At 33.0% G+C, this 20,388-nt stretch overlaps 1 protein-coding gene across 3 annotated transcripts in view; it reads right to left on the bottom strand.

Annotated features, from left to right (window-relative positions):
- Positions 1-2,400: 2,400 nt before the first annotated feature.
- The window catches only part of bcorl1 (BCL6 corepressor-like 1), a 77,478-nt gene continuing 59,490 nt past the window's right edge, over positions 2,401-20,388 (bottom strand). For all 3 annotated transcript variants that reach the window (XM_062043985.1, XM_062043984.1, XM_062043986.1), the window contains 4 exons: positions 19,936-20,081; positions 17,723-17,788; positions 7,756-7,903; positions 2,401-3,173 (listed from right to left, as the gene is read on the bottom strand). In XM_062043985.1, coding sequence (XP_061899969.1) covers positions 2,861-3,173; positions 7,756-7,903; positions 17,723-17,788; positions 19,936-20,081 — 673 coding nt within the window. In that variant the 3' untranslated portion in view covers positions 2,401-2,860. The remainder of the gene's footprint in view (positions 3,174-7,755; positions 7,904-17,722; positions 17,789-19,935; positions 20,082-20,388) is intronic.

The raw sequence follows: 20,388 nt of genomic DNA, 5'->3' as shown, positions 1-20,388 counted from the left end.
TGGGCTCAGTCGGGTGTTCTCAGAATCCTAAACACAGCAGAGCATGCCTGTCATATAGAGGATCTTTGACTGGGGGGGTTCAGTGGGTTCTTAAAAACAGCAGAGCGGTCCCCTCGTATAGAGGATCTTTGACTAGTGATTTTACAATATGTTCCCAAGGACCTCTGTCATATAGAGGATCTTTGACAACTTTTTTTTCTGTAGAGTAGCTGCTTAAAAACAGCAGAACACTTTTGTCATATAGAGGATCTTTGACTAGCGGTTTAGCAGTATGTTTAAAAAAAAACGCAGAGGACTTCTGTCATTTAGATCTTTGACAACTTTTTTTTTGTAGAATAGCTGCTTAAAAATAGCAGACCTTTTTTGTCATACAAATGATCTTTGACTAGCAGATTTTGCAGTATGTTCTCAAAAACAGCAGAGGACTTATTTCCTATAGAGGATCTTTGACAGACATTTTTTTGAATAGCTGCTTAAAAACAGCGGAGCACTCGTGTCATATAGAGGATCTTTGACTTGTGGTTTTGCAGTATGTTCCCCATACATGCAGAGGACCTCTATCATAAAGAGGATCTTTGACAATCATTTTTTTCTGTAGAATAGCTGCTTAAAAACTGCAGAACACGTTTTGTCATATAGAGGATCTTTGACAAGCTGTTTAGCAGTACATTTCCAAAAAACGCATAGGACTTCTGTCATATAAAGGATCTTTGACAAGCATTGTTTTTTTGTGTGCAATAACTGCTTAAAAACAGCAGAGCACTTCTGTCATATAGAGGATCTTTGACCAGTGTTTTTGCAGTATGTTCCCAATAACAGCAGAGCACTTCTGTTATAGAGGATCTTAGACAAGTATTTTTTGGAATAGCTGCTTAAAAATAGCAGAGAACTCCTGCCTGTAGAGGATCTTTGACCAGTGGTTTTGCAGTATGAGTGTTTCTTAGAAACACTTGACGATCTATGTGGAACTATTGACGACCTGTGTGTGTGTGTGTGTGTGTGTGTGTGTGTGTGTGTGACTATGAAACGATCTATGTGTGTGTGTGTGTTTAACTATTGACGATCGATGTTTGTGTAACTATCGATGATCGATGTGTGTGTTTGTGTAACTATTGACGATCGATGTGTGTGTTTGTGTAACTATTGACGATCTATGTGTGTGTTTGTGTAACTATTGACGATCTATGTGTGTGTTTGTGTAACTATTGACGATCTATGTGTGTGTTTGTGTAACTATTGACGATCTATGTGTGTGTGTTTGTGTAACTATTGACGATCTATGTGTGTTTGTGTAACTATTGACGATATATGTGTGTGTTTGTGTAACTATTGACGATCTATGTGTGTGTTTGTGTAACTATTGACCATCTATGTGTGTGTTTGTGTAACTATCGACGATCTATGTGTGTGTTTGTGTAACTATTGACGATCTATGTGTGTGTGCTGTGTAACTATTGACGATCTATGTGTGTGTTTGTGTAACTATTGACCATCTATGTGTGTTTGTGTGACTATTGACGATCTATGTGTGTGTTTGTGTAACTATTGACCATCTATGTGTGTGTTTGTGTAACTATTGACGATCTATGTGTGTGTTTGTGTAACTATTGACCATCTATGTGTGTTTGTGTGACTATTGACGATCTATGTGTGTGTGCTGTGTAACTATTGACGATCTATGTGTGTGTTTGTGTAACTATTGACGATCTATGTGTGTGTTTGTGTAACTATTGACGATCTATGTGTGTGTTTGTGTAACTATTGACGATCTATGTGTGTGTTTGTGTAACTATTGACGATCTATGTGTGTGTGCTGTGTAACTATTGACGATCTATGTGTGTGTGCTGTGTAACTATTGACGATCTATGTGTGTGTGCTGTGTAACGCTGTCAAGGACTCGCAGTAGTAGGAATGTCGTTGGCTCCCTCTAGTGGCCAGAATGAAGTCATGCAAGATGTAAATAATATTCCATCCATGCATTTCTTACCGCTTGTTGGATTCTTCAATTCCTCTCCATGGCTTTAAATAATCATCTTCATGAAGATGATTATTTTCATGAAATCCTCTCATGAGACAATTGTAAATAGGGAAACCGCTAATAAAATGTTGGTTATTATTTCCAGCCCTGCCGTGAGATAGAAGTCAAAACTTTTCATTTAAAGATGGACAAACAACAACAAAGTGTTGTCAAAAGGTCTTTCTAAAATGAAATACGATTATTATTATTATTTAATATTAAATGTGTAAACAGTACATATATTTAATATAAATGCTATATGAATCATCATATATTAACAAATATATGTTATTTACACTTGATATATAATACGTATTATATTGCACATTGTATTTCAATATTAGTTTATTTGCTGCAAAAAGAAGCCATGAAAACTATGATTGACAATCATGCTTTATTCTTGATTTCTTATAAAAAGAATCAAATAAAAAGTCTCTCCTCAGTCCTGCCACATTTCTTTTTACACCTTAAATATCTTTTTTGTGTGATTCCAAAGCAAAAGTTGATTGTCAACACAAAACTTGTAGCACCAGTACAATAAAACTGTACTTGAGCTCGCTTGAAAGACTCATCTCACGGCAGGGGGCAGAGGAAGTGACATGTCCATATACGGGCGTATGGCATAGACAAATATATTAAGGACTATTAAAGAAAGAAGTCCGCTCTTCAAGCAAAGCGTCTGAAAGGGGAGGTCCATCCGTGATGAAGGGGGCGGAGTTATGAGGAAGCAGGAAGTGTAAAACAACAAATCACCCTGATGTCTGAGGTCAGGCGTGAAGCTCCGCCCCTTCCCCTGGCGAAGGACGGAGTGTTTTTTGCCCTCAAAGTTCATGATGTGAGGGCTACCGACCTCGCCGCTCCTGGTCCTGGTCCTGGTCCGGGTCCTGGTCCTGGAGGATGTGAATGGAGGAGCCCAACAGTCTCTGGACTTCTGGCACGCAACGCAGCAGCTCCACAAGCCCCGCCTCTTCCTCCTCCTCCTCCTCCTCTGAATGCAAATCCAAAGGCCCGCCCACCTGGCTCACCAACACCTGGCGGAGCAGCTCACCACGCGGCAGAGCGCCCACCTCCAGGTGAGGGTGGCGAGCCCTGAAGGTGGGCGGCGACATCTTGAGGCGCGTCAGGACGTCGGACAGCAGGAACCAATTACAGAAGCTGTGGAGCACACAAGTTTGACACTTAACTTAACTTAACTTAACTTTCAAGCCTTGTGCTCACTCACCCCTGCAGGTACTAACACTTAACTTAACTTAACTTAACTTTCAAGCCTTGTGCTCACTCACCCCTGCAGGTACTAACACTTAACTTAACTTAAGTTAACCTAACTGAACTCACCCCTGGGTGACAGACAGCTGCAGGTGGTAAAACTTTACTTAACTTAACTTAAATTAAGTTAACTCAACCCTGTGTGACAGAGCTGCAGGTGGCAACACTTTACTTAAGTTAAGTTAAGTTAAGATCAGTTAACTCACCCCTGAGTGACAGACAGCTACAGGTGGTAACACTTTACTTAAGTTAAGATAAGTTAAGTTAAGTCACCCCTGTGTGACAGACAGCTGCAGGTGGTAACACTTTACTTAAGATAAGTTAAGATAAGTTAACTCACCCCTGAGTGACAGACAGCTGCAGGTGGTAACACTTAAGTTAAGTTAAGTTAACTCACCCCTGAGTGACAGACAGCTGCAGGTGGTAACACTTTACTTAAGTTAAGATAAGATAAGTTAACTCACCCCTGGGTGACAGACAGCTGCAGGTGGTAACACTTTACTTAAGTTAAGATAAGTTAAGTTAACTCACCCCTGGGTGATAGACAGCTGCAGGTGGTAACACTTTACTTAAGTTTAGATAAGTTAAGTCACCCCTGTGTGACAGACAGCTGCAGGTGGTAACACTTTACTTAAGATAAGTTAAGATAAGTTAACTCACCCCTGAGTGACAGACAGCTGCAGGTGGTAACACTTTACTTAAGTTAAGTTAAGTTAACTCATCCCTGGGTGACAGACAGCTGCAGGTGGTAACACTTTACTTAAGTTAAGATAAGATAAGTTAACTCACCCCTGGGTGACAGACAGCTGCAGGTGGTAACACTTTACTTAAGTTAAGTTAAGATAAGTTAACTCACCCCTGAGTGACAGACAGCTGCAGGTGGTAACACTTTACTTAAGTTTAGATAAGTTAAGTTAAGTTAACTCACCCCTGAGTGACAGACAGCTGCAGGTGGTAACACTTTACTTAAGTTAAGATAAGTTAACTCACCCCTGAGTGACAGACAGCTGCAGGTGGTAACACTTTACTTAAGTTAAGTTAAGTTAAGATAAGTTAACTCACCCCTGAGTGACAGACAGCTGCAGGTGGTAACACTTTACTTAAGTTAAGTTAAGATAAGTTAACTCACCCCTGAGTGACAGACAGCTGCAGGTGGTAACACTTTACTTAAGTTAAGATAAGATAAGTTAACTCACCCCTGAGTGACAGACAGCTGCAGGTGGTAACACTTTACTTAAGTTAAGATAAGATAAGTTAACTCACCCCTGAGTGACAGACAGCTGCAGGTGGTAACACTTTACTTAAGTTAAGTTAAGATAAGTTAACTCACCCCTGAGTGACAGACAGCTGCAGGTGGTAAAACTTTACTTAAGTTAAGTTAAGAAAAGTTAACTCACCCCTGAGTGACAGACAGCTGCAGGTGGTAACACTTTACTTAAGTTAAGATAAGTTAACTCACCCCTGAGTGACAGACAGCTGCAGGTGGTAACACTTTACTTAAGTTAAGTTAAGATAAGTTAACTCACCCCTGAGTGACAGACAGCTGCAGGTGGTAACACTTTACTTAAGTTAAGATAAGTTAAGTTAACTCACCCCTGAGTGACAGACAGCTGCAGGTGGTAACACTTTACTTAAGTTAAGTTAAGATAAGTTAACTCACCCCTGAGTGACAGACAGCTGCAGGTGGTAACACTTTACTTAAGTTAAGATAAGTTAACTCACCCCTGAGTGACAGACAGCTGCAGGTGGTAACACTTTACTTAAGTTAAGTTAAGATAAGTTAACTCACCCCTGAGTGACAGACAGCTGCAGGTGGTAACACTTTACTTAAGTTAAGTTAAGATAACTCACCCCTGAGTGACAGACAGCTGCAGGTGGTAACACTTTACTTAAGTTAAGTTAAGATAAGTTAACTCACCCCTGAGTGACAGACAGCTGCAGGTGGTAACACTTTACTTTACTTAAGTTAAGATAAGTTAACTCACCCCTGAGTGACAGACAGCTGCAGGTGGTAACACTTTACTTAAGTTAAGATAAGATAAGTTAACTCACCCCTGAGTGACAGACAGCTGCAGGTGGTAACACTTTACTTAAGTTAAGATAAGTTAACTCACCCCTGAGTGACAGACAGCTGCAGGTGGTAACACTTTACTTAAGTTAAGTTAAGATAAGTTAACTCACCCCTGAGTGACAGACAGCTGCAGGTGGTAACACTTAAGTTAAGTTAAGATAAGTTAACTCACCCCTGAGTGACAGACAGCTGCAGGTGGTAACACTTTACTTAAGTTAAGATAAGATAAGTTAACTCACCCCTGAGTGACAGACAGCTGCAGGTGGTAACACTTTACTTAAGTTAAGATAAGTTAACTCACCCCTGAGTGACAGACAGCTGCAGGTGGTAACACTTTACTTAAGTTAAGTTAAGATAAGTTAACTCACCCCTGAGTGACAGACAGCTGCAGGTGGTAACACTTTACTTAAGTTAAGTTAAGATAAGTTAACTCACCCCTGAGTGACAGACAGCTGCAGGTGGTAACACTTTACTTAAGTTAAGATAAGTTAACTCACCCCTGAGTGACAGACAGCTGCAGGTGGTAACACTTTACTTAAGTTAAGTTAAGATAAGTTAACTCACCCCTGTGTGACAGACAGCTGCAGGTGGTAACACTTTACTTAAGTTAAGATAAGTTAACTCACCCCTGAGTGACAGACAACTGCAGGTGGTAACACTTTACTTAAGTTAAGTTAAGATAAGTTAACTCACCCCTGAGTGACAGACAGCTGCAGGTGGTAACACTTTACTTAAGTTAAGTTAAGATAAGTTAACTCACCCCTGAGTGACAGACAGCTGCAGGTGGTAACACTTTACTTAAGTTAAGTTAAGATAAGTTAACTCACCCCTGAGTGACGGACAGCTGCAGGTGGTAACACTTTACTTAAGTTAAGATAAGTTAACTCACCCCTGAGTGACAGACAGCTGCAGGTGGTAACACTTTACTTAAGTTAAGTTAAGATAAGTTAACTCACCCCTGAGTGACAGACAGCTGCAGGTGGTAACACTTTACTTAAGTTAAGATAAGTTAACTCACCCCTGAGTGACAGACAGCTGCAGGTGGTAACACTTAAGTTAAGTTAAGATAAGTTAACTCACCCCTGAGTGACAGACAGCTGCAGGTGGTAACACTTTACTTAAGTTAAGATAAGATAAGTTAACTCACCCCTGAGTGACAGACAGCTGCAGGTGGTAACACTTTACTTAAGTTAAGATAAGTTAACTCACCCCTGAGTGACAGACAGCTGCAGGTGGTAACACTTTACTTAAGTTAAGTTAAGATAAGTTAACTCACCCCTGAGTGACAGACAGCTGCAGGTGGTAACACTTAAGTTAAGTTAAGATAAGTTAACTCACCCCTGAGTGACAGACAGCTGCAGGTGGTAACACTTTACTTAAGTTAAGATAAGATAAGTTAACTCACCCCTGAGTGACAGACAGCTGCAGGTGGTAACACTTTACTTAAGTTAAGATAAGTTAACTCACCCCTGAGTGACAGACAGCTGCAGGTGGTAACACTTTACTTAAGTTAAGTTAAGATAAGTTAACTCACCCCTGAGTGACAGACAGCTGCAGGTGGTAACACTTTACTTAAGTTAAGTTAAGATAAGTTAACTCACCCCTGAGTGACAGACAGCTGCAGGTGGTAACACTTTACTTAAGTTAAGATAAGTTAAGTTAACTCACCCCTGAGTGACAGACAGCTGCAGGTGGTAACACTTTACTTAAGTTAAGATAAGTTAAGTTAACTCACCCCTGAGTGACAGACAGCTGCAGGTGGTAACACTTTACTTAAGTTAAGTTAAGATAAGTTAACTCACCCCTGAGTGACAGACAGCTGCAGGTGGTAACACTTTACTTAAGTTAAGTTAAGATAAGTTAACTCACCCCTGAGTGACAGACAGCTGCAGGTGGTAACACTTTACTTAAGTTAAGTTAAGATAAGTTAACTCACCCCTGAGTGACAGACAGCTGCAGGTGGTAACACTTTACTTAAGTTAAGATAAGTTAACTCACCCCTGAGTGACAGACAGCTGCAGGTGGTAACACTTTACTTAAGTTAAGTTAAGATAAGTTAACTCACCCCTGAGTGACAGACAGCTGCAGGTGGTAACACTTTACTTAAGTTAAGTTAAGATAAGTTAACTCACCCCTGAGTGACAGACAGCTGCAGGTGGTAACACTTTACTTAAGTTAAGTTAAGATAAGTTAACTCACCCCTGAGTGACAGACAGCTGCAGGTGGTAACACTTTACTTAAGTTAAGTTAAGATAAGTTAACTCACCCCTGAGTGACAGACAGCTGCAGGTGGTAACACTTTACTTAAGTTAAGTTAAGATAAGTTAACTCACCCCTGGGTGACAGACAGCTGCAGGTGGTAACACTTTACTTAAGTTAAGATAAGATAAGTTAACTCACCCCTGAGTGACAGACAGCTGCAGGTGGTAACAGGGCAAGAGGGGCTGTGAGGACAATTCAAAGAGCAGGAAGTCTTGGTCTGAACATTCTTCCACTTGTGACGTTTCCTCCGACAACAGGAAGTCCCAGCAGGGCTTCTCCTCGTCCTCTGAGGTCAGAGAAGACAAACAGGTCAGAGACTTTACTTCTTTTTACACTTTTAAGACACATCTCATGAAAGATTCACCAGGAAGTAAAATCTTTGGCAAAATACTTTTTCCACTTCAGATCAACGCAAATAAAATAGAGTTTAAGCTCATCAAAATAAAAGTCTATTTTTGACTGATTTGGTTTGCTTCATTTGATCATATTAAAAATGTCATATCAATTGAAATAATTTGATTACAATTTTTTTTACACAAAGTCAAAAAGCCTATTTTTTAAATTACAACAATTATCAAATTAAATGTGGATCTTGATTTTATTTTTATTTTAATTCATACTAGTGGTCAACTTCTTTTTACACTTGCGACAACAAAACATTTCACATTATTCCTCATTAAAGATTCATATATATATTATTTTGCTTCATTTTTATTTTGGATGAAGAATATAATAATAAAAAAAGAAGAATGTAATAAATGAAAAAGTCAAAAAGCTTATTTATAAAATAGAAGTGATTCAGACGCACATTTCTCAGACAAATGACCTGCACATGTTTGAAATGTATAATAGTGGTTACTTACTACTAAATGTTTGAAATGTATAATAGTGGTTACTTACTACTAAATGTTTGAAATGTATAATAGTGGTTACTTACTACTAAATGTTTGAAATGTATAATAGTGGTTACTTACTACTAAATGTTTGAAATGTATAATAGTGGTTACTTACTACTAAATGTTTGAAATGTATAATAGTGGTTACTTACTACTAAATGTTTGAAATGTATAACAGTGGTTACTTACTACTAAATGTTTGAAATGTATAATAGTGGTTACTTACTACTAAATGTTTGAAATGTATAATAGTGGTTACTTACTACTAAATGTTTGAAATGTATAACAGTGGTTACTTACTACTAAATGTTTGAAATGTATAATAGTGGTTACTTACTACTCAATGTTTGAAATGTATAATAGTGGTAACTTACTACTAAATGTTTGAAATGTATAATAGTGGTTACTTACTACTAAATGTTTGAAATGTATAATAGTGGTTACTTACTACTCAATGTTTGAAATGTATAATAGTGGTTACTTACTACTAAATGTTTGAAATGTATAATAGTGGTTACTTACTACTCAATGTTTGAAATGTATAATAGTGGTTACTTACTACTAAATGTTTGAAATGTATAATAGTGGTTACTTACTACTACATGTTTGAAATGTATAATAGTGGTTACTTACTACTAAATGTTTGAAATGTATAATAGTGGTTACTTACTACTAAATGTTTGAAATGTATAATAGTGGTTACTTACTACTAAATGTTTGAAATGTATAATAGTGGTTACTTACTACTAAATGTTTGAAATGTATAATAGTGGTTACTTACTACTAAATGTTTGAAATGTATAATAGTGGTTACTTACTACTAAATGTTTGAAATGTATAATAGTGGTTACTTACTACTAAATGTTTGAAATGTATAACAGTGGTTACTTACTACTAAATGTTTGAAATGTATAATAGTGGTTACTTACTACTAAATGTTTGAAATGTATAATAGTGGTTACTTACTACTAAATGTTTGAAATGTATAATAGTGGTTACTTACTACTCAATGTTTGAAATGTATAACAGTGGTTACTTACTACTAAATGTTTGAAATGTATAATAGTGGTTACTTACTACTCAATGTTTGAAATGTATAATAGTGGTTACTTACTACTAAATGTTTGAAATGTATAATAGTGGTTACTTACTACTAAATGTTTGAAATGTATAATAGTGGTTACTTACTACTAAATGTTTGAAATGTATAATAGTGGTTACTTACTACTAAATGTTTGAAATGTATAATAGTGGTTACTTACTACTAAATGTTTGAAATGTATAATAGTGGTTACTTACTACTAAATGTTTGAAATGTATAATAGTGGTTACTTACTACTAAATGTTTGAAATGTATAATAGTGGTTACTTACTACTAAATGTTTGAAATGTATAACAGTGGTTACTTACTACTAAATGTTTGAAATGTATAATAGTGGTTACTTACTACTAAATGTTTGAAATGTATAATAGTGGTTACTTACTACTAAATGTTTGAAATGTATAACAGTGGTTACTTACTACTAAATGTTTGAAATGTATAATAGTGGTTACTTACTACTCAATGTTTGAAATGTATAATAGTGGTTACTTACTACTAAATGTTTGAAATGTATAATAGTGGTTACTTACTACTAAATGTTTGAAATGTATAATAGTGGTTACTTACTACTCAATGTTTGAAATGTATAATAGTGGTTACTTACTACTAAATGTTTGAAATGTATAATAGTGGTTACTTACTACTCAATGTTTGAAATGTATAATAGTGGTTACTTACTACTAAATGTTTGAAATGTATAATAGTGGTTACTTACTACTACATGTTTGAAATGTATAATAGTGGTTACTTACTACTAAATGTTTGAAATGTATAATAGTGGTTACTTACTACTAAATGTTTGAAATGTATAATAGTGGTTACTTACTACTAAATGTTTGAAATGTATAATAGTGGTTACTTACTACTAAATGTTTGAAATGTATAATAGTGGTTACTTACTACTAAATGTTTGAAATGTATAATAGTGGTTACTTACTACTAAATGTTTGAAATGTATAATAGTGGTTACTTACTACTAAATGTTTGAAATGTATAACAGTGGTTACTTACTACTAAATGTTTGAAATGTATAATAGTGGTTACTTACTACTAAATGTTTGAAATGTATAATAGTGGTTACTTACTACTAAATGTTTGAAATGTATAATAGTGGTTACTTACTACTCAATGTTTGAAATGTATAATAGTGGTTACTTACTACTAAATGTTTGAAATGTATAATAGTGGTTACTTACTACTACATGTTTGAAATGTATAATAGTGGTTACTTACTACTAAATGTTTGAAATGTATAATAGTGGTTACTTACTACTAAATGTTTGAAATGTATAATAGTGGTTACTTACTACTAAATGTTTGAAATGTATAATAGTGGTTACTTACTACTCAATGTTTGAAATGTATAATAGTGGTTACTTACTACTAAATGTTTGAAATGTATAATAGTGGTTACTTACTACTACATGTTTGAAATGTATAATAGTGGTTACTTACTACTAAATGTTTGAAATGTATAATAGTGGTTACTTACTACTAAATGTTTGAAATGTATAATAGTGGTTACTTACTACTAAATGTTTGAAATGTATAATAGTGGTTACTTACTACTAAATGTTTGAAATGTATAATAGTGGTTACTTACTACTAAATGTTTGAAATGTATAATAGTGGTTACTTACTACTAAATGTTTGAAATGTATAATAGTGGTTACTTACTACTCAATGTTTGAAATGTATAATAGTGGTTACTTACTACTAAATGTTTGAAATGTATAATAGTGGTTACTTACTACTCAATGTTTGAAATGTATAATAGTGGTTACTTACTACTAAATGTTTGAAATGTATAATAGTGGTTACTTACTACTACATGTTTGAAATGTATAATAGTGGTTACTTACTACTAAATGTTTGAAATGTATAATAGTGGTTACTTACTACTAAATGTTTGAAATGTATAATAGTGGTTACTTACTACTAAATGTTTGAAATGTATAATAGTGGTTACTTACTACTAAATGTTTGAAATGTATAATAGTGGTTACTTACTACTAAATGTTTGAAATGTATAATAGTGGTTACTTACTACTAAATGTTTGAAATGTATAATAGTGGTTACTTACTACTAAATGTTTGAAATGTATAACAGTGGTTACTTACTACTAAATGTTTGAAATGTATAATAGTGGTTACTTACTACTAAATGTTTGAAATGTATAATAGTGGTTACTTACTACTAAATGTTTGAAATGTATAATAGTGGTTACTTACTACTCAATGTTTGAAATGTATAATAGTGGTTACTTACTACTAAATGTTTGAAATGTATAATAGTGGTTACTTACTACTACATGTTTGAAATGTATAATAGTGGTTACTTACTACTAAATGTTTGAAATGTATAATAGTGGTTACTTACTACTAAATGTTTGAAATGTATAATAGTGGTTACTTACTACTAAATGTTTGAAATGTATAATAGTGGTTACTTACTACTCAATGTTTGAAATGTATAATAGTGGTTACTTACTACTAAATGTTTGAAATGTATAATAGTGGTTACTTACTACTACATGTTTGAAATGTATAATAGTGGTTACTTACTACTAAATGTTTGAAATGTATAATAGTGGTTACTTACTACTAAATGTTTGAAATGTATAATAGTGGTTACTTACTACTAAATGTTTGAAATGTATAATAGTGGTTACTTACTACTAAATGTTTGAAATGTATAATAGTGGTTACTTACTACTAAATGTTTGAAATGTATAATAGTGGTTACTTACTACTAAATGTTTGAAATGTATAATAGTGGTTACTTACTACTAAATGTTTGAAATGTATAACAGTGGTTACTTACTACTAAATGTTTGAAATGTATAATAGTGGTTACTTACTACTAAATGTTTGAAATGTATAATAGTGGTTACTTACTACTAAATGTTTGAAATGTATAATAGTGGTTACTTACTACTCAATGTTTGAAATGTATAATAGTGGTTACTTACTACTAAATGTTTGAAATGTATAATAGTGGTTACTTACTACTACATGTTTGAAATGTATAATAGTGGTTACTTACTACTAAATGTTTGAAATGTATAATAGTGGTTACTTACTACTAAATGTTTGAAATGTATAATAGTGGTTACTTACTACTAAATGTTTGAAATGTATAACAGTGGTTACTTACTACTAAATGTTTGAAATGTATAACAGTGGTTACTTACTACTAAATGTTTGAAATGTATAATAGTGGTTACTTACTACTAAATGTTTGAAATGTATAATAGTGGTTACTTACTACTAAATGTTTGAAATGTATAATAGTGGTTACTTACTACTCAATGTTTGAAATGTATAATAGTGGTTACTTACTACTAAATGTTTGAAATGTATAATAGTGGTTACTTACTACTAAATGTTTGAAATGTATAATAGTGGTTACTTACTACTAAATGTTTGAAATGTATAATAGTGGTTACTTACTACTAAATGTTTGAAATGTATAATAGTGGTTACTTACTACTAAATGTTTGAAATGTATAATAGTGGTTACTTACTACTAAATGTTTGAAATGTATAATAGTGGTTACTTACTACTAAATGTTTGAAATGTATAATAGTGGTTACTTACTACTAAATGTTTGAAATGTATAATAGTGGTTACTTACTACTAAATGTTTGAAATGTATAATAGTGGTTACTTACTACTAAATGTTTGAAATGTATAATAGTGGTTACTTACTACTAAATGTTTGAAATGTATAATAGTGGTTACTTACTACTAAATGTTTGAAATGTATAATAGTGGTTACTTACTACTAAATGTTTGAAATGTATAATAGTGGTTACTTACTACTAAATGTTTGAAATGTATAACAGTGGTTACTTACTACTAAATGTTTGAAATGTATAATAGTGGTTACTTACTACTAAATGTTTGAAATGTATAATAGTGGTTACTTACTACTAAATGTTTGAAATGTATAATAGTGGTTACTTACTACTAAATGTTTGAAATGTATAATAGTGGTTACTTACTACTAAATGTTTGAAATGTATAATAGTGGTTACTTACTACTAAATGTTTGAAATGTATAATAGTGGTTACTTACTACTAAATGTTTGAAATGTATAACAGTGGTTACTTACTACTAAATGTTTGAAATGTATAATAGTGGTTACTTACTACTCAATGTTTGAAATGTATAATAGTGGTTACTTACTACTAAATGTTTGAAATGTATAATAGTGGTTACTTACTACTAAATGTTTGAAATGTATAATAGTGGTTACTTACTACTCAATGTTTGAAATGTATAATAGTGGTTACTTACTACTAAATGTTTGAAATGTATAATAGTGGTTACTTACTACTACATGTTTGAAATGTATAATAGTGGTTACTTACTACTAAATGTTTGAAATGTATAATAGTGGTTACTTACTACTAAATGTTTGAAATGTATAATAGTGGTTACTTACTACTAAATGTTTGAAATGTATAATAGTGGTTACTTACTACTAAATGTTTGAAATGTATAATAGTGGTTACTTACTACTAAATGTTTGAAATGTATAATAGTGGTTACTTACTACTAAATGTTTGAAATGTATAATAGTGGTTACTTACTACTAAATGTTTGAAATGTATAACAGTGGTTACTTACTACTAAATGTTTGAAATGTATAACAGTGGTTACTTACTACTAAATGTTTGAAATGTATAATAGTGGTTACTTACTACTAAATGTTTGAAATGTATAATAGTGGTTACTTACTACTAAATGTTTGAAATGTATAATAGTGGTTACTTACTACTCAATGTTTGAAATGTATAATAGTGGTTACTTACTACTAAATGTTTGAAATGTATAATAGTGGTTACTTACTACTACATGTTTGAAATGTATAATAGTGGTTACTTACTACTAAATGTTTGAAATGTATAATAGTGGTTACTTACTACTACATGTTTGAAATGTATAATAGTGGTTACTTACTACTAAATGTTTGAAATGTATAATAGTGGTTACTTACTACTAAATGTTTGAAATGTATAACAGTGGTTACTTACTACTAAATGTTTGAAATGTATAACAGTGGTTACTTACTACTAAATGTTTGAAATGTATAATAGTGGTTACTTACTACTAAATGTTTGAAATGTATAATAGTGGTTACTTACTACTAAATGTTTGAAATGTATAATAGTGGTTACTTACTACTCAATGTTTGAAATGTATAATAGTGGTTACTTACTACTAAATGTTTGAAATGTATAATAGTGGTTACTTACTACTACATGTTTGAAATGTATAATAGTGGTTACTTACTACTAAATGTTTGAAATGTATAATAGTGGTTACTTACTACTAAATGTTTGAAATGTATAATAGTGGTTACTTACTACTAAATGTTTGAAATGTATAATAGTGGTTACTTACTACTAAATGTTTGAAATGTATAATAGTGGTTACTTACTACTAAATGTTTGAAATGTATAATAGTGGTTACTTACTACTAAATGTTTGAAATGTATAATAGTGGTTACTTACTACTAAATGTTTGAAATGTATAATAGTGGTTACTTACTACTAAATGTTTGAAATGTATAATAGTGGTTACTTACTACTAAATGTTTGAAATGTATAATAGTGGTTACTTACTACTAAATGTTTGAAATGTATAATAGTGGTTACTTACTACTAAATGTTTGAAATGTATAATAGTGGTTACTTACTACTAAATGTTTGAAATGTATAATAGTGGTTACTTACTACTAAATGTTTGAAATGTATAATAGTGGTTACTTACTACTCAATGTTTGAAATGTATAATAGTGGTTACTTACTACTCAATGTTTGAAATGTATAATAGTGGTTACTTACTACTAAATGTTTGAAATGTATAATAGTGGTTACTTACTACTAAATGTTTGAAATGTATAATAGTGGTTACTTACTACTCAATGTTTGAAATGTATAATAGTGGTTACTTACTACTAAATGTTTGAAATGTATAATAGTGGTTACTTACTACTACATGTTTGAAATGTATAATAGTGGTTACTTACTACTAAATGTTTGAAATGTATAATAGTGGTTACTTACTACTAAATGTTTGAAATGTATAATAGTGGTTACTTACTACTAAATGTTTGAAATGTATAATAGTGGTTACTTACTACTAAATGTTTGAAATGTATAATAGTGGTTACTTACTACTAAATGTTTGAAATGTATAACAGTGGTTACTTACTACTAAATGTTTGAAATGTATAATAGTGGTTACTTACTACTAAATGTTTGAAATGTATAATAGTGGTTACTTACTACTAAATGTTTGAAATGTATAATAGTGGTTACTTACTACTAAATGTTTGAAATGTATAATAGTGGTTACTTACTACTAAATGTTTGAAATGTATAATAGTGGTTACTTACTACTAAATGTTTGAAATGTATAATAGTGGTTACTTACTACTAAATGTTTGAAATATATAATAGTGGTTACTTACTACTAAATGTTTGAAATGTATAACAGTGGTTACTTACGGTACTACTAAATGTTTGGAATGTATAATAGTGGTTACTTACTACTAAATGTTTGAAATGTATAATAGTGGTTACTTACTACTAAATATTTGAAATGTATAATAGTGGTTACTTACTACTAAATGTTTGAAATGTATAATAGTGGTTACTTACTACTAAATGTTTGAAATGTATAATAGTGGTTACTTACTACTAAATGTTTGAAATGTATAATAGTGCTTACTTACTACTAAATTTTTGAAATGTATAATAGTGGTTACTTACTACTACATGTTTGAAATGTATAATAGTGGTTACTTACTACTAAATGTTTGAAATGTATAATAGTGGTTACTTACTACTACATGTTTGAAATGTATAATAGTGGTTACTTACTACTACATGTTTGAAATGTATAATAGTGCTTACTTACTACTAAATGTTTGAAATGTATAATAGTGCTTACTTACTACTAAATGTTTGAAATGTATAATAGTGGTTACTTACTACTACATGTTTGAAATGTATAATAGTGGTTACTTACTACTAAATGTTTGAAATGTATAATAGTGGTTACTTACTACTAAATGTTTGAAATGTATAATAGTGGTTACTTACTACTAAATGTTTGAAATGTATAATAGTGGTTACTTACTACTAAATGTTTGAAATGTATAATAGTGGTTACTTACTACTAAATGTTTGAAATGTATAATAGTGGTTACTTACTACTAAATGTTTGACATGTATAATAGTGGTTACTTACTACTAAATGTTTGAAATGTATAATAGTGGTTACTTACTACTAAATGTTTGAAATGTATAATAGTGGTTACTTACTACTAAATGTTTGAAATGTATAATAGTGGTTACTTACTACTAAATGTTTGAAATGTATAATAGTGGTTACTTACTACTAAATGTTTGAAATGTACAATAGTGGTTACTTACTACTAAATGTTTGAAATGTATAATAGTGGTTACTTACTACTAAATGTTTGAAATGTACAATAGTGGTTACTTACTACTAAATGTTTGAAATGAATTCATCTTTTTTCATTGAACTTGTTTTTACTTCCTGTCAATTGACAGTTTTTAATGCCCAATAAATGGAATACAAATATTAGTACATTTACATCGTCTCTTTCATTTGATCTCACTGAATAATAAACACCAGCTTTTTATTTTACATTAAGATCTTTTTCTTCCAAAAAATAAAGACAATGTTCAAAGGTCTATTTATGAAATGAAATGTGCAGCTTGAACTATTAATGCTCAACTAAAATGTGTGAAATTGACGTCTGCTTTGGATGAAGTTGACAATATTCCTCAGTCCTGACAATTCTTCATCATTCACCAGGAAGTGGTCCACTTCTCTTCAAATCAACTCAAAAGAGACGTTTCACCTGACTGAAATAAATGTTTGTACAAACATTTGAATTTGGGATGAAGAATGTACACTTGGAGCATTCTCCATGATTTGCTCATCAGATTCTTTTCTTTTCAGCAGATGTCAAACATTGAGAGGAAGTGCGCTCAGGAAGAGTTTGACCCTGGAACAGATGTATTCTCCTCCTGTGGGAGAAGATTGACACGAGGCTTACCGAACAAGGAGCTGCTGTAGAAGTCCCAGTCCCGCTCGCTGCGGCCCTCCAGCTCGCTGAAGTACTCTGCAGGACCACACGGTCGTCATGACAACAGCATGGAGTCATTTGGCTACACGATATTGACAAGAAAGGCATGCAGGAGGACTTTGGAGGCCCACACAATCTTCTAAACATGTCAAGAAACTAGAAAATAGGGAAAGATTTGCAAGAAGTAAAAAAAGTTGAGATGTTGACACAAAAGCTGAGATCCAGCCTTTTTTTAAATTCTTTGAATACGCAGAATACTAATAAAATACATGAAATCTATTAATACTACTAATAATAATAATTGTCACATATAATACGACGAGTGAGACGCAGACTTTTTTCAAATACTTGAATATACTGTATAAAATGTAGAGTGATATTATTAGGGAAAAACTATGCAAAATTTAAAAAAAAAATTGAATGCTACAATTAATATATTAGTAATAACATTGGGAAGAGTTTTCACCCAACAGTTGAAATGCAGGCAGGTATATATATATATATATATATATATATATATATATATATATATATATATATATATATATATATATATATATATATATATATTAGGGCTGCAACAACTAATCGATTAAATCGATTAAATCGATTAAAATCGATTATTAAAATAGTTGCCGATTAATTTAGTCATCGATTCGTTGGATCTATGCTATGCGCATGTGCAGGTTTTTTTTTTTTTTTTTTTTTTTTACTAAACCCTTATTTATAAACTGCAACATTTACAAACAGCTGACAAACAATAATCAAAATAAGTATGGTGCCAGTATGCTGGTTTTTTTTCAATAAAATACTGGATAGGATAGAAATGTAGTTTGTCTCTTTTATCCGATTATTAATCGAAGTAATAATCGACAGATTAATCGATTATCATATTAATCGTTAGTTGCAGCCCTAATATATATATATAAAGCTATATAGTTAGAAAAAAACATGACACAAATTGAAGACATCAGGGGCCGTACTTATCAAGCTTCTTAGAGTGCCATTTTACACTTAAGTCCTGAGAATTTGCGAAATTTAGTCCTACTCTCAAACTTAAGAATAAAAGCTTTTTATCAACGTTCTTAAGTCTAAGAATCACTCCTACTCTCCACGATATTTAAGAGACCTTCAGAGGTGTCTTAAGTGGTTAGGAGTTGCCAGCAGGGGATGGCACTGAGGCGAGAGAGACGTGCGCGAACGTTCAGGGAACGGAACAATGTTTGGTTTTTTTTGATGACGAGCAGCTGATCAAACGGTATCGTTTAGACAGAGCGGATATTATTTTTGTCACAGATTTAATACTTTTCGATTCCTTGTTGATTTCTGCATGTGTCTGCAGTGGGCTAGTATATATAGAGCCACCCACACCAGTTTCAAATTAGTTGCCTAATTAATGAATTGGAAAGAAAATGTTATGACAGTAGCGTATGTGTGTGGCCGTGAGGTGAGTGACGTCAGTGAGTGTGTGGGCGAGAGAAGAGAGGGAGTGGTAGCGTGAGTGCCGGCGGGGACTAGTTTGTTTTGTATTATTTTGTAGTTTATTGTCAAAATATACACTCCCATTGTCCACTTAAATATTTCCAAGATATTTCTTTATTCTTAGACAACGGATTCCCTTCCGTGATTGGTCATTTCTATGGACACAGAAATGACGTCACCTAAAATTTCGTTTACGGCACATAGTAATGTCGTAATTCAGCTCTGAGTGTGACACTTAAGATTCAGTCCTACACTTCGCTGAAAGTGTGAGCAAGACGCTTGATAACTAACTTTTAAGTGCAGCTTCCAGCGAAGAATTTATTTACTCTTAAGTCAACTCTTAGCAGACTTATTAGGAGTAATTCTAAGAAGCTTGATAAGTACGGCCCCAGATGTTCATACTACTACTAATAATAATTATAATAATAATAATGTTCACTTATAATACGACAGCTGAGATGCAGACTGTATATATATATGAACTATAGTTATACGTTTGTATAATGCAAACATTGAAAAGAGATGAAATGTTGATACTACTAATAATAATGTTAATAATTATAACATGGCAGCTGAGAGTTTTTTTAAATACATCAAAATGATAGTTACATAGTTGGAAAAAGGTAACGTTTGAAGAGATGAAATGTTGCTACTACTACTGCTGCTAATACTACTAATAATAGTAATAGGAGAGCATGTACCTGTGAGGAAGGCCTTCATGCTGCAGCTGTGTGCCAGTTTGACAGGGGTGTGTCCAGAGTAGGTGGCCAGTGTGGGGTCAGCACCGTGGTTGAGGAGCAGCCACACGATGGGCAGGTTGTCACTCGCCACCGCGTCATGGAGGGGGCTGAGGGCCAGATGTACACACGTGTCAGCATCTTCATACAACATCAATAGCATTCTTTTAGGGACATGGAGGGGGCTGAGGGCCAGATGTACACACGTGTCAGCATCTTCATACAACATCAATAGCATTCTTTTAGGGACATGGAGGGGGCTGAGGGCCAGACGTACACACGTGTCAGCATCTTCATACAACATCAATAGCATTCTTTTAGGGACATGGAGGGGGCTGAGGGCCAGATGTGCACACGTGTCAGCATCTTCATACAACATCAGTAGCATTCTTTTAGGGACAAACACATCACTCTAAT

Source organism: Entelurus aequoreus, linkage group LG04, assembly GCF_033978785.1.
Source record: "Entelurus aequoreus isolate RoL-2023_Sb linkage group LG04, RoL_Eaeq_v1.1, whole genome shotgun sequence".
NCBI lineage: Eukaryota > Metazoa > Chordata > Actinopteri > Syngnathiformes > Syngnathidae > Entelurus > Entelurus aequoreus.
The sequence above is the reverse complement of the archived record's forward strand: the minus strand, read 5'-3'. Positions and strand labels throughout refer to the sequence as shown.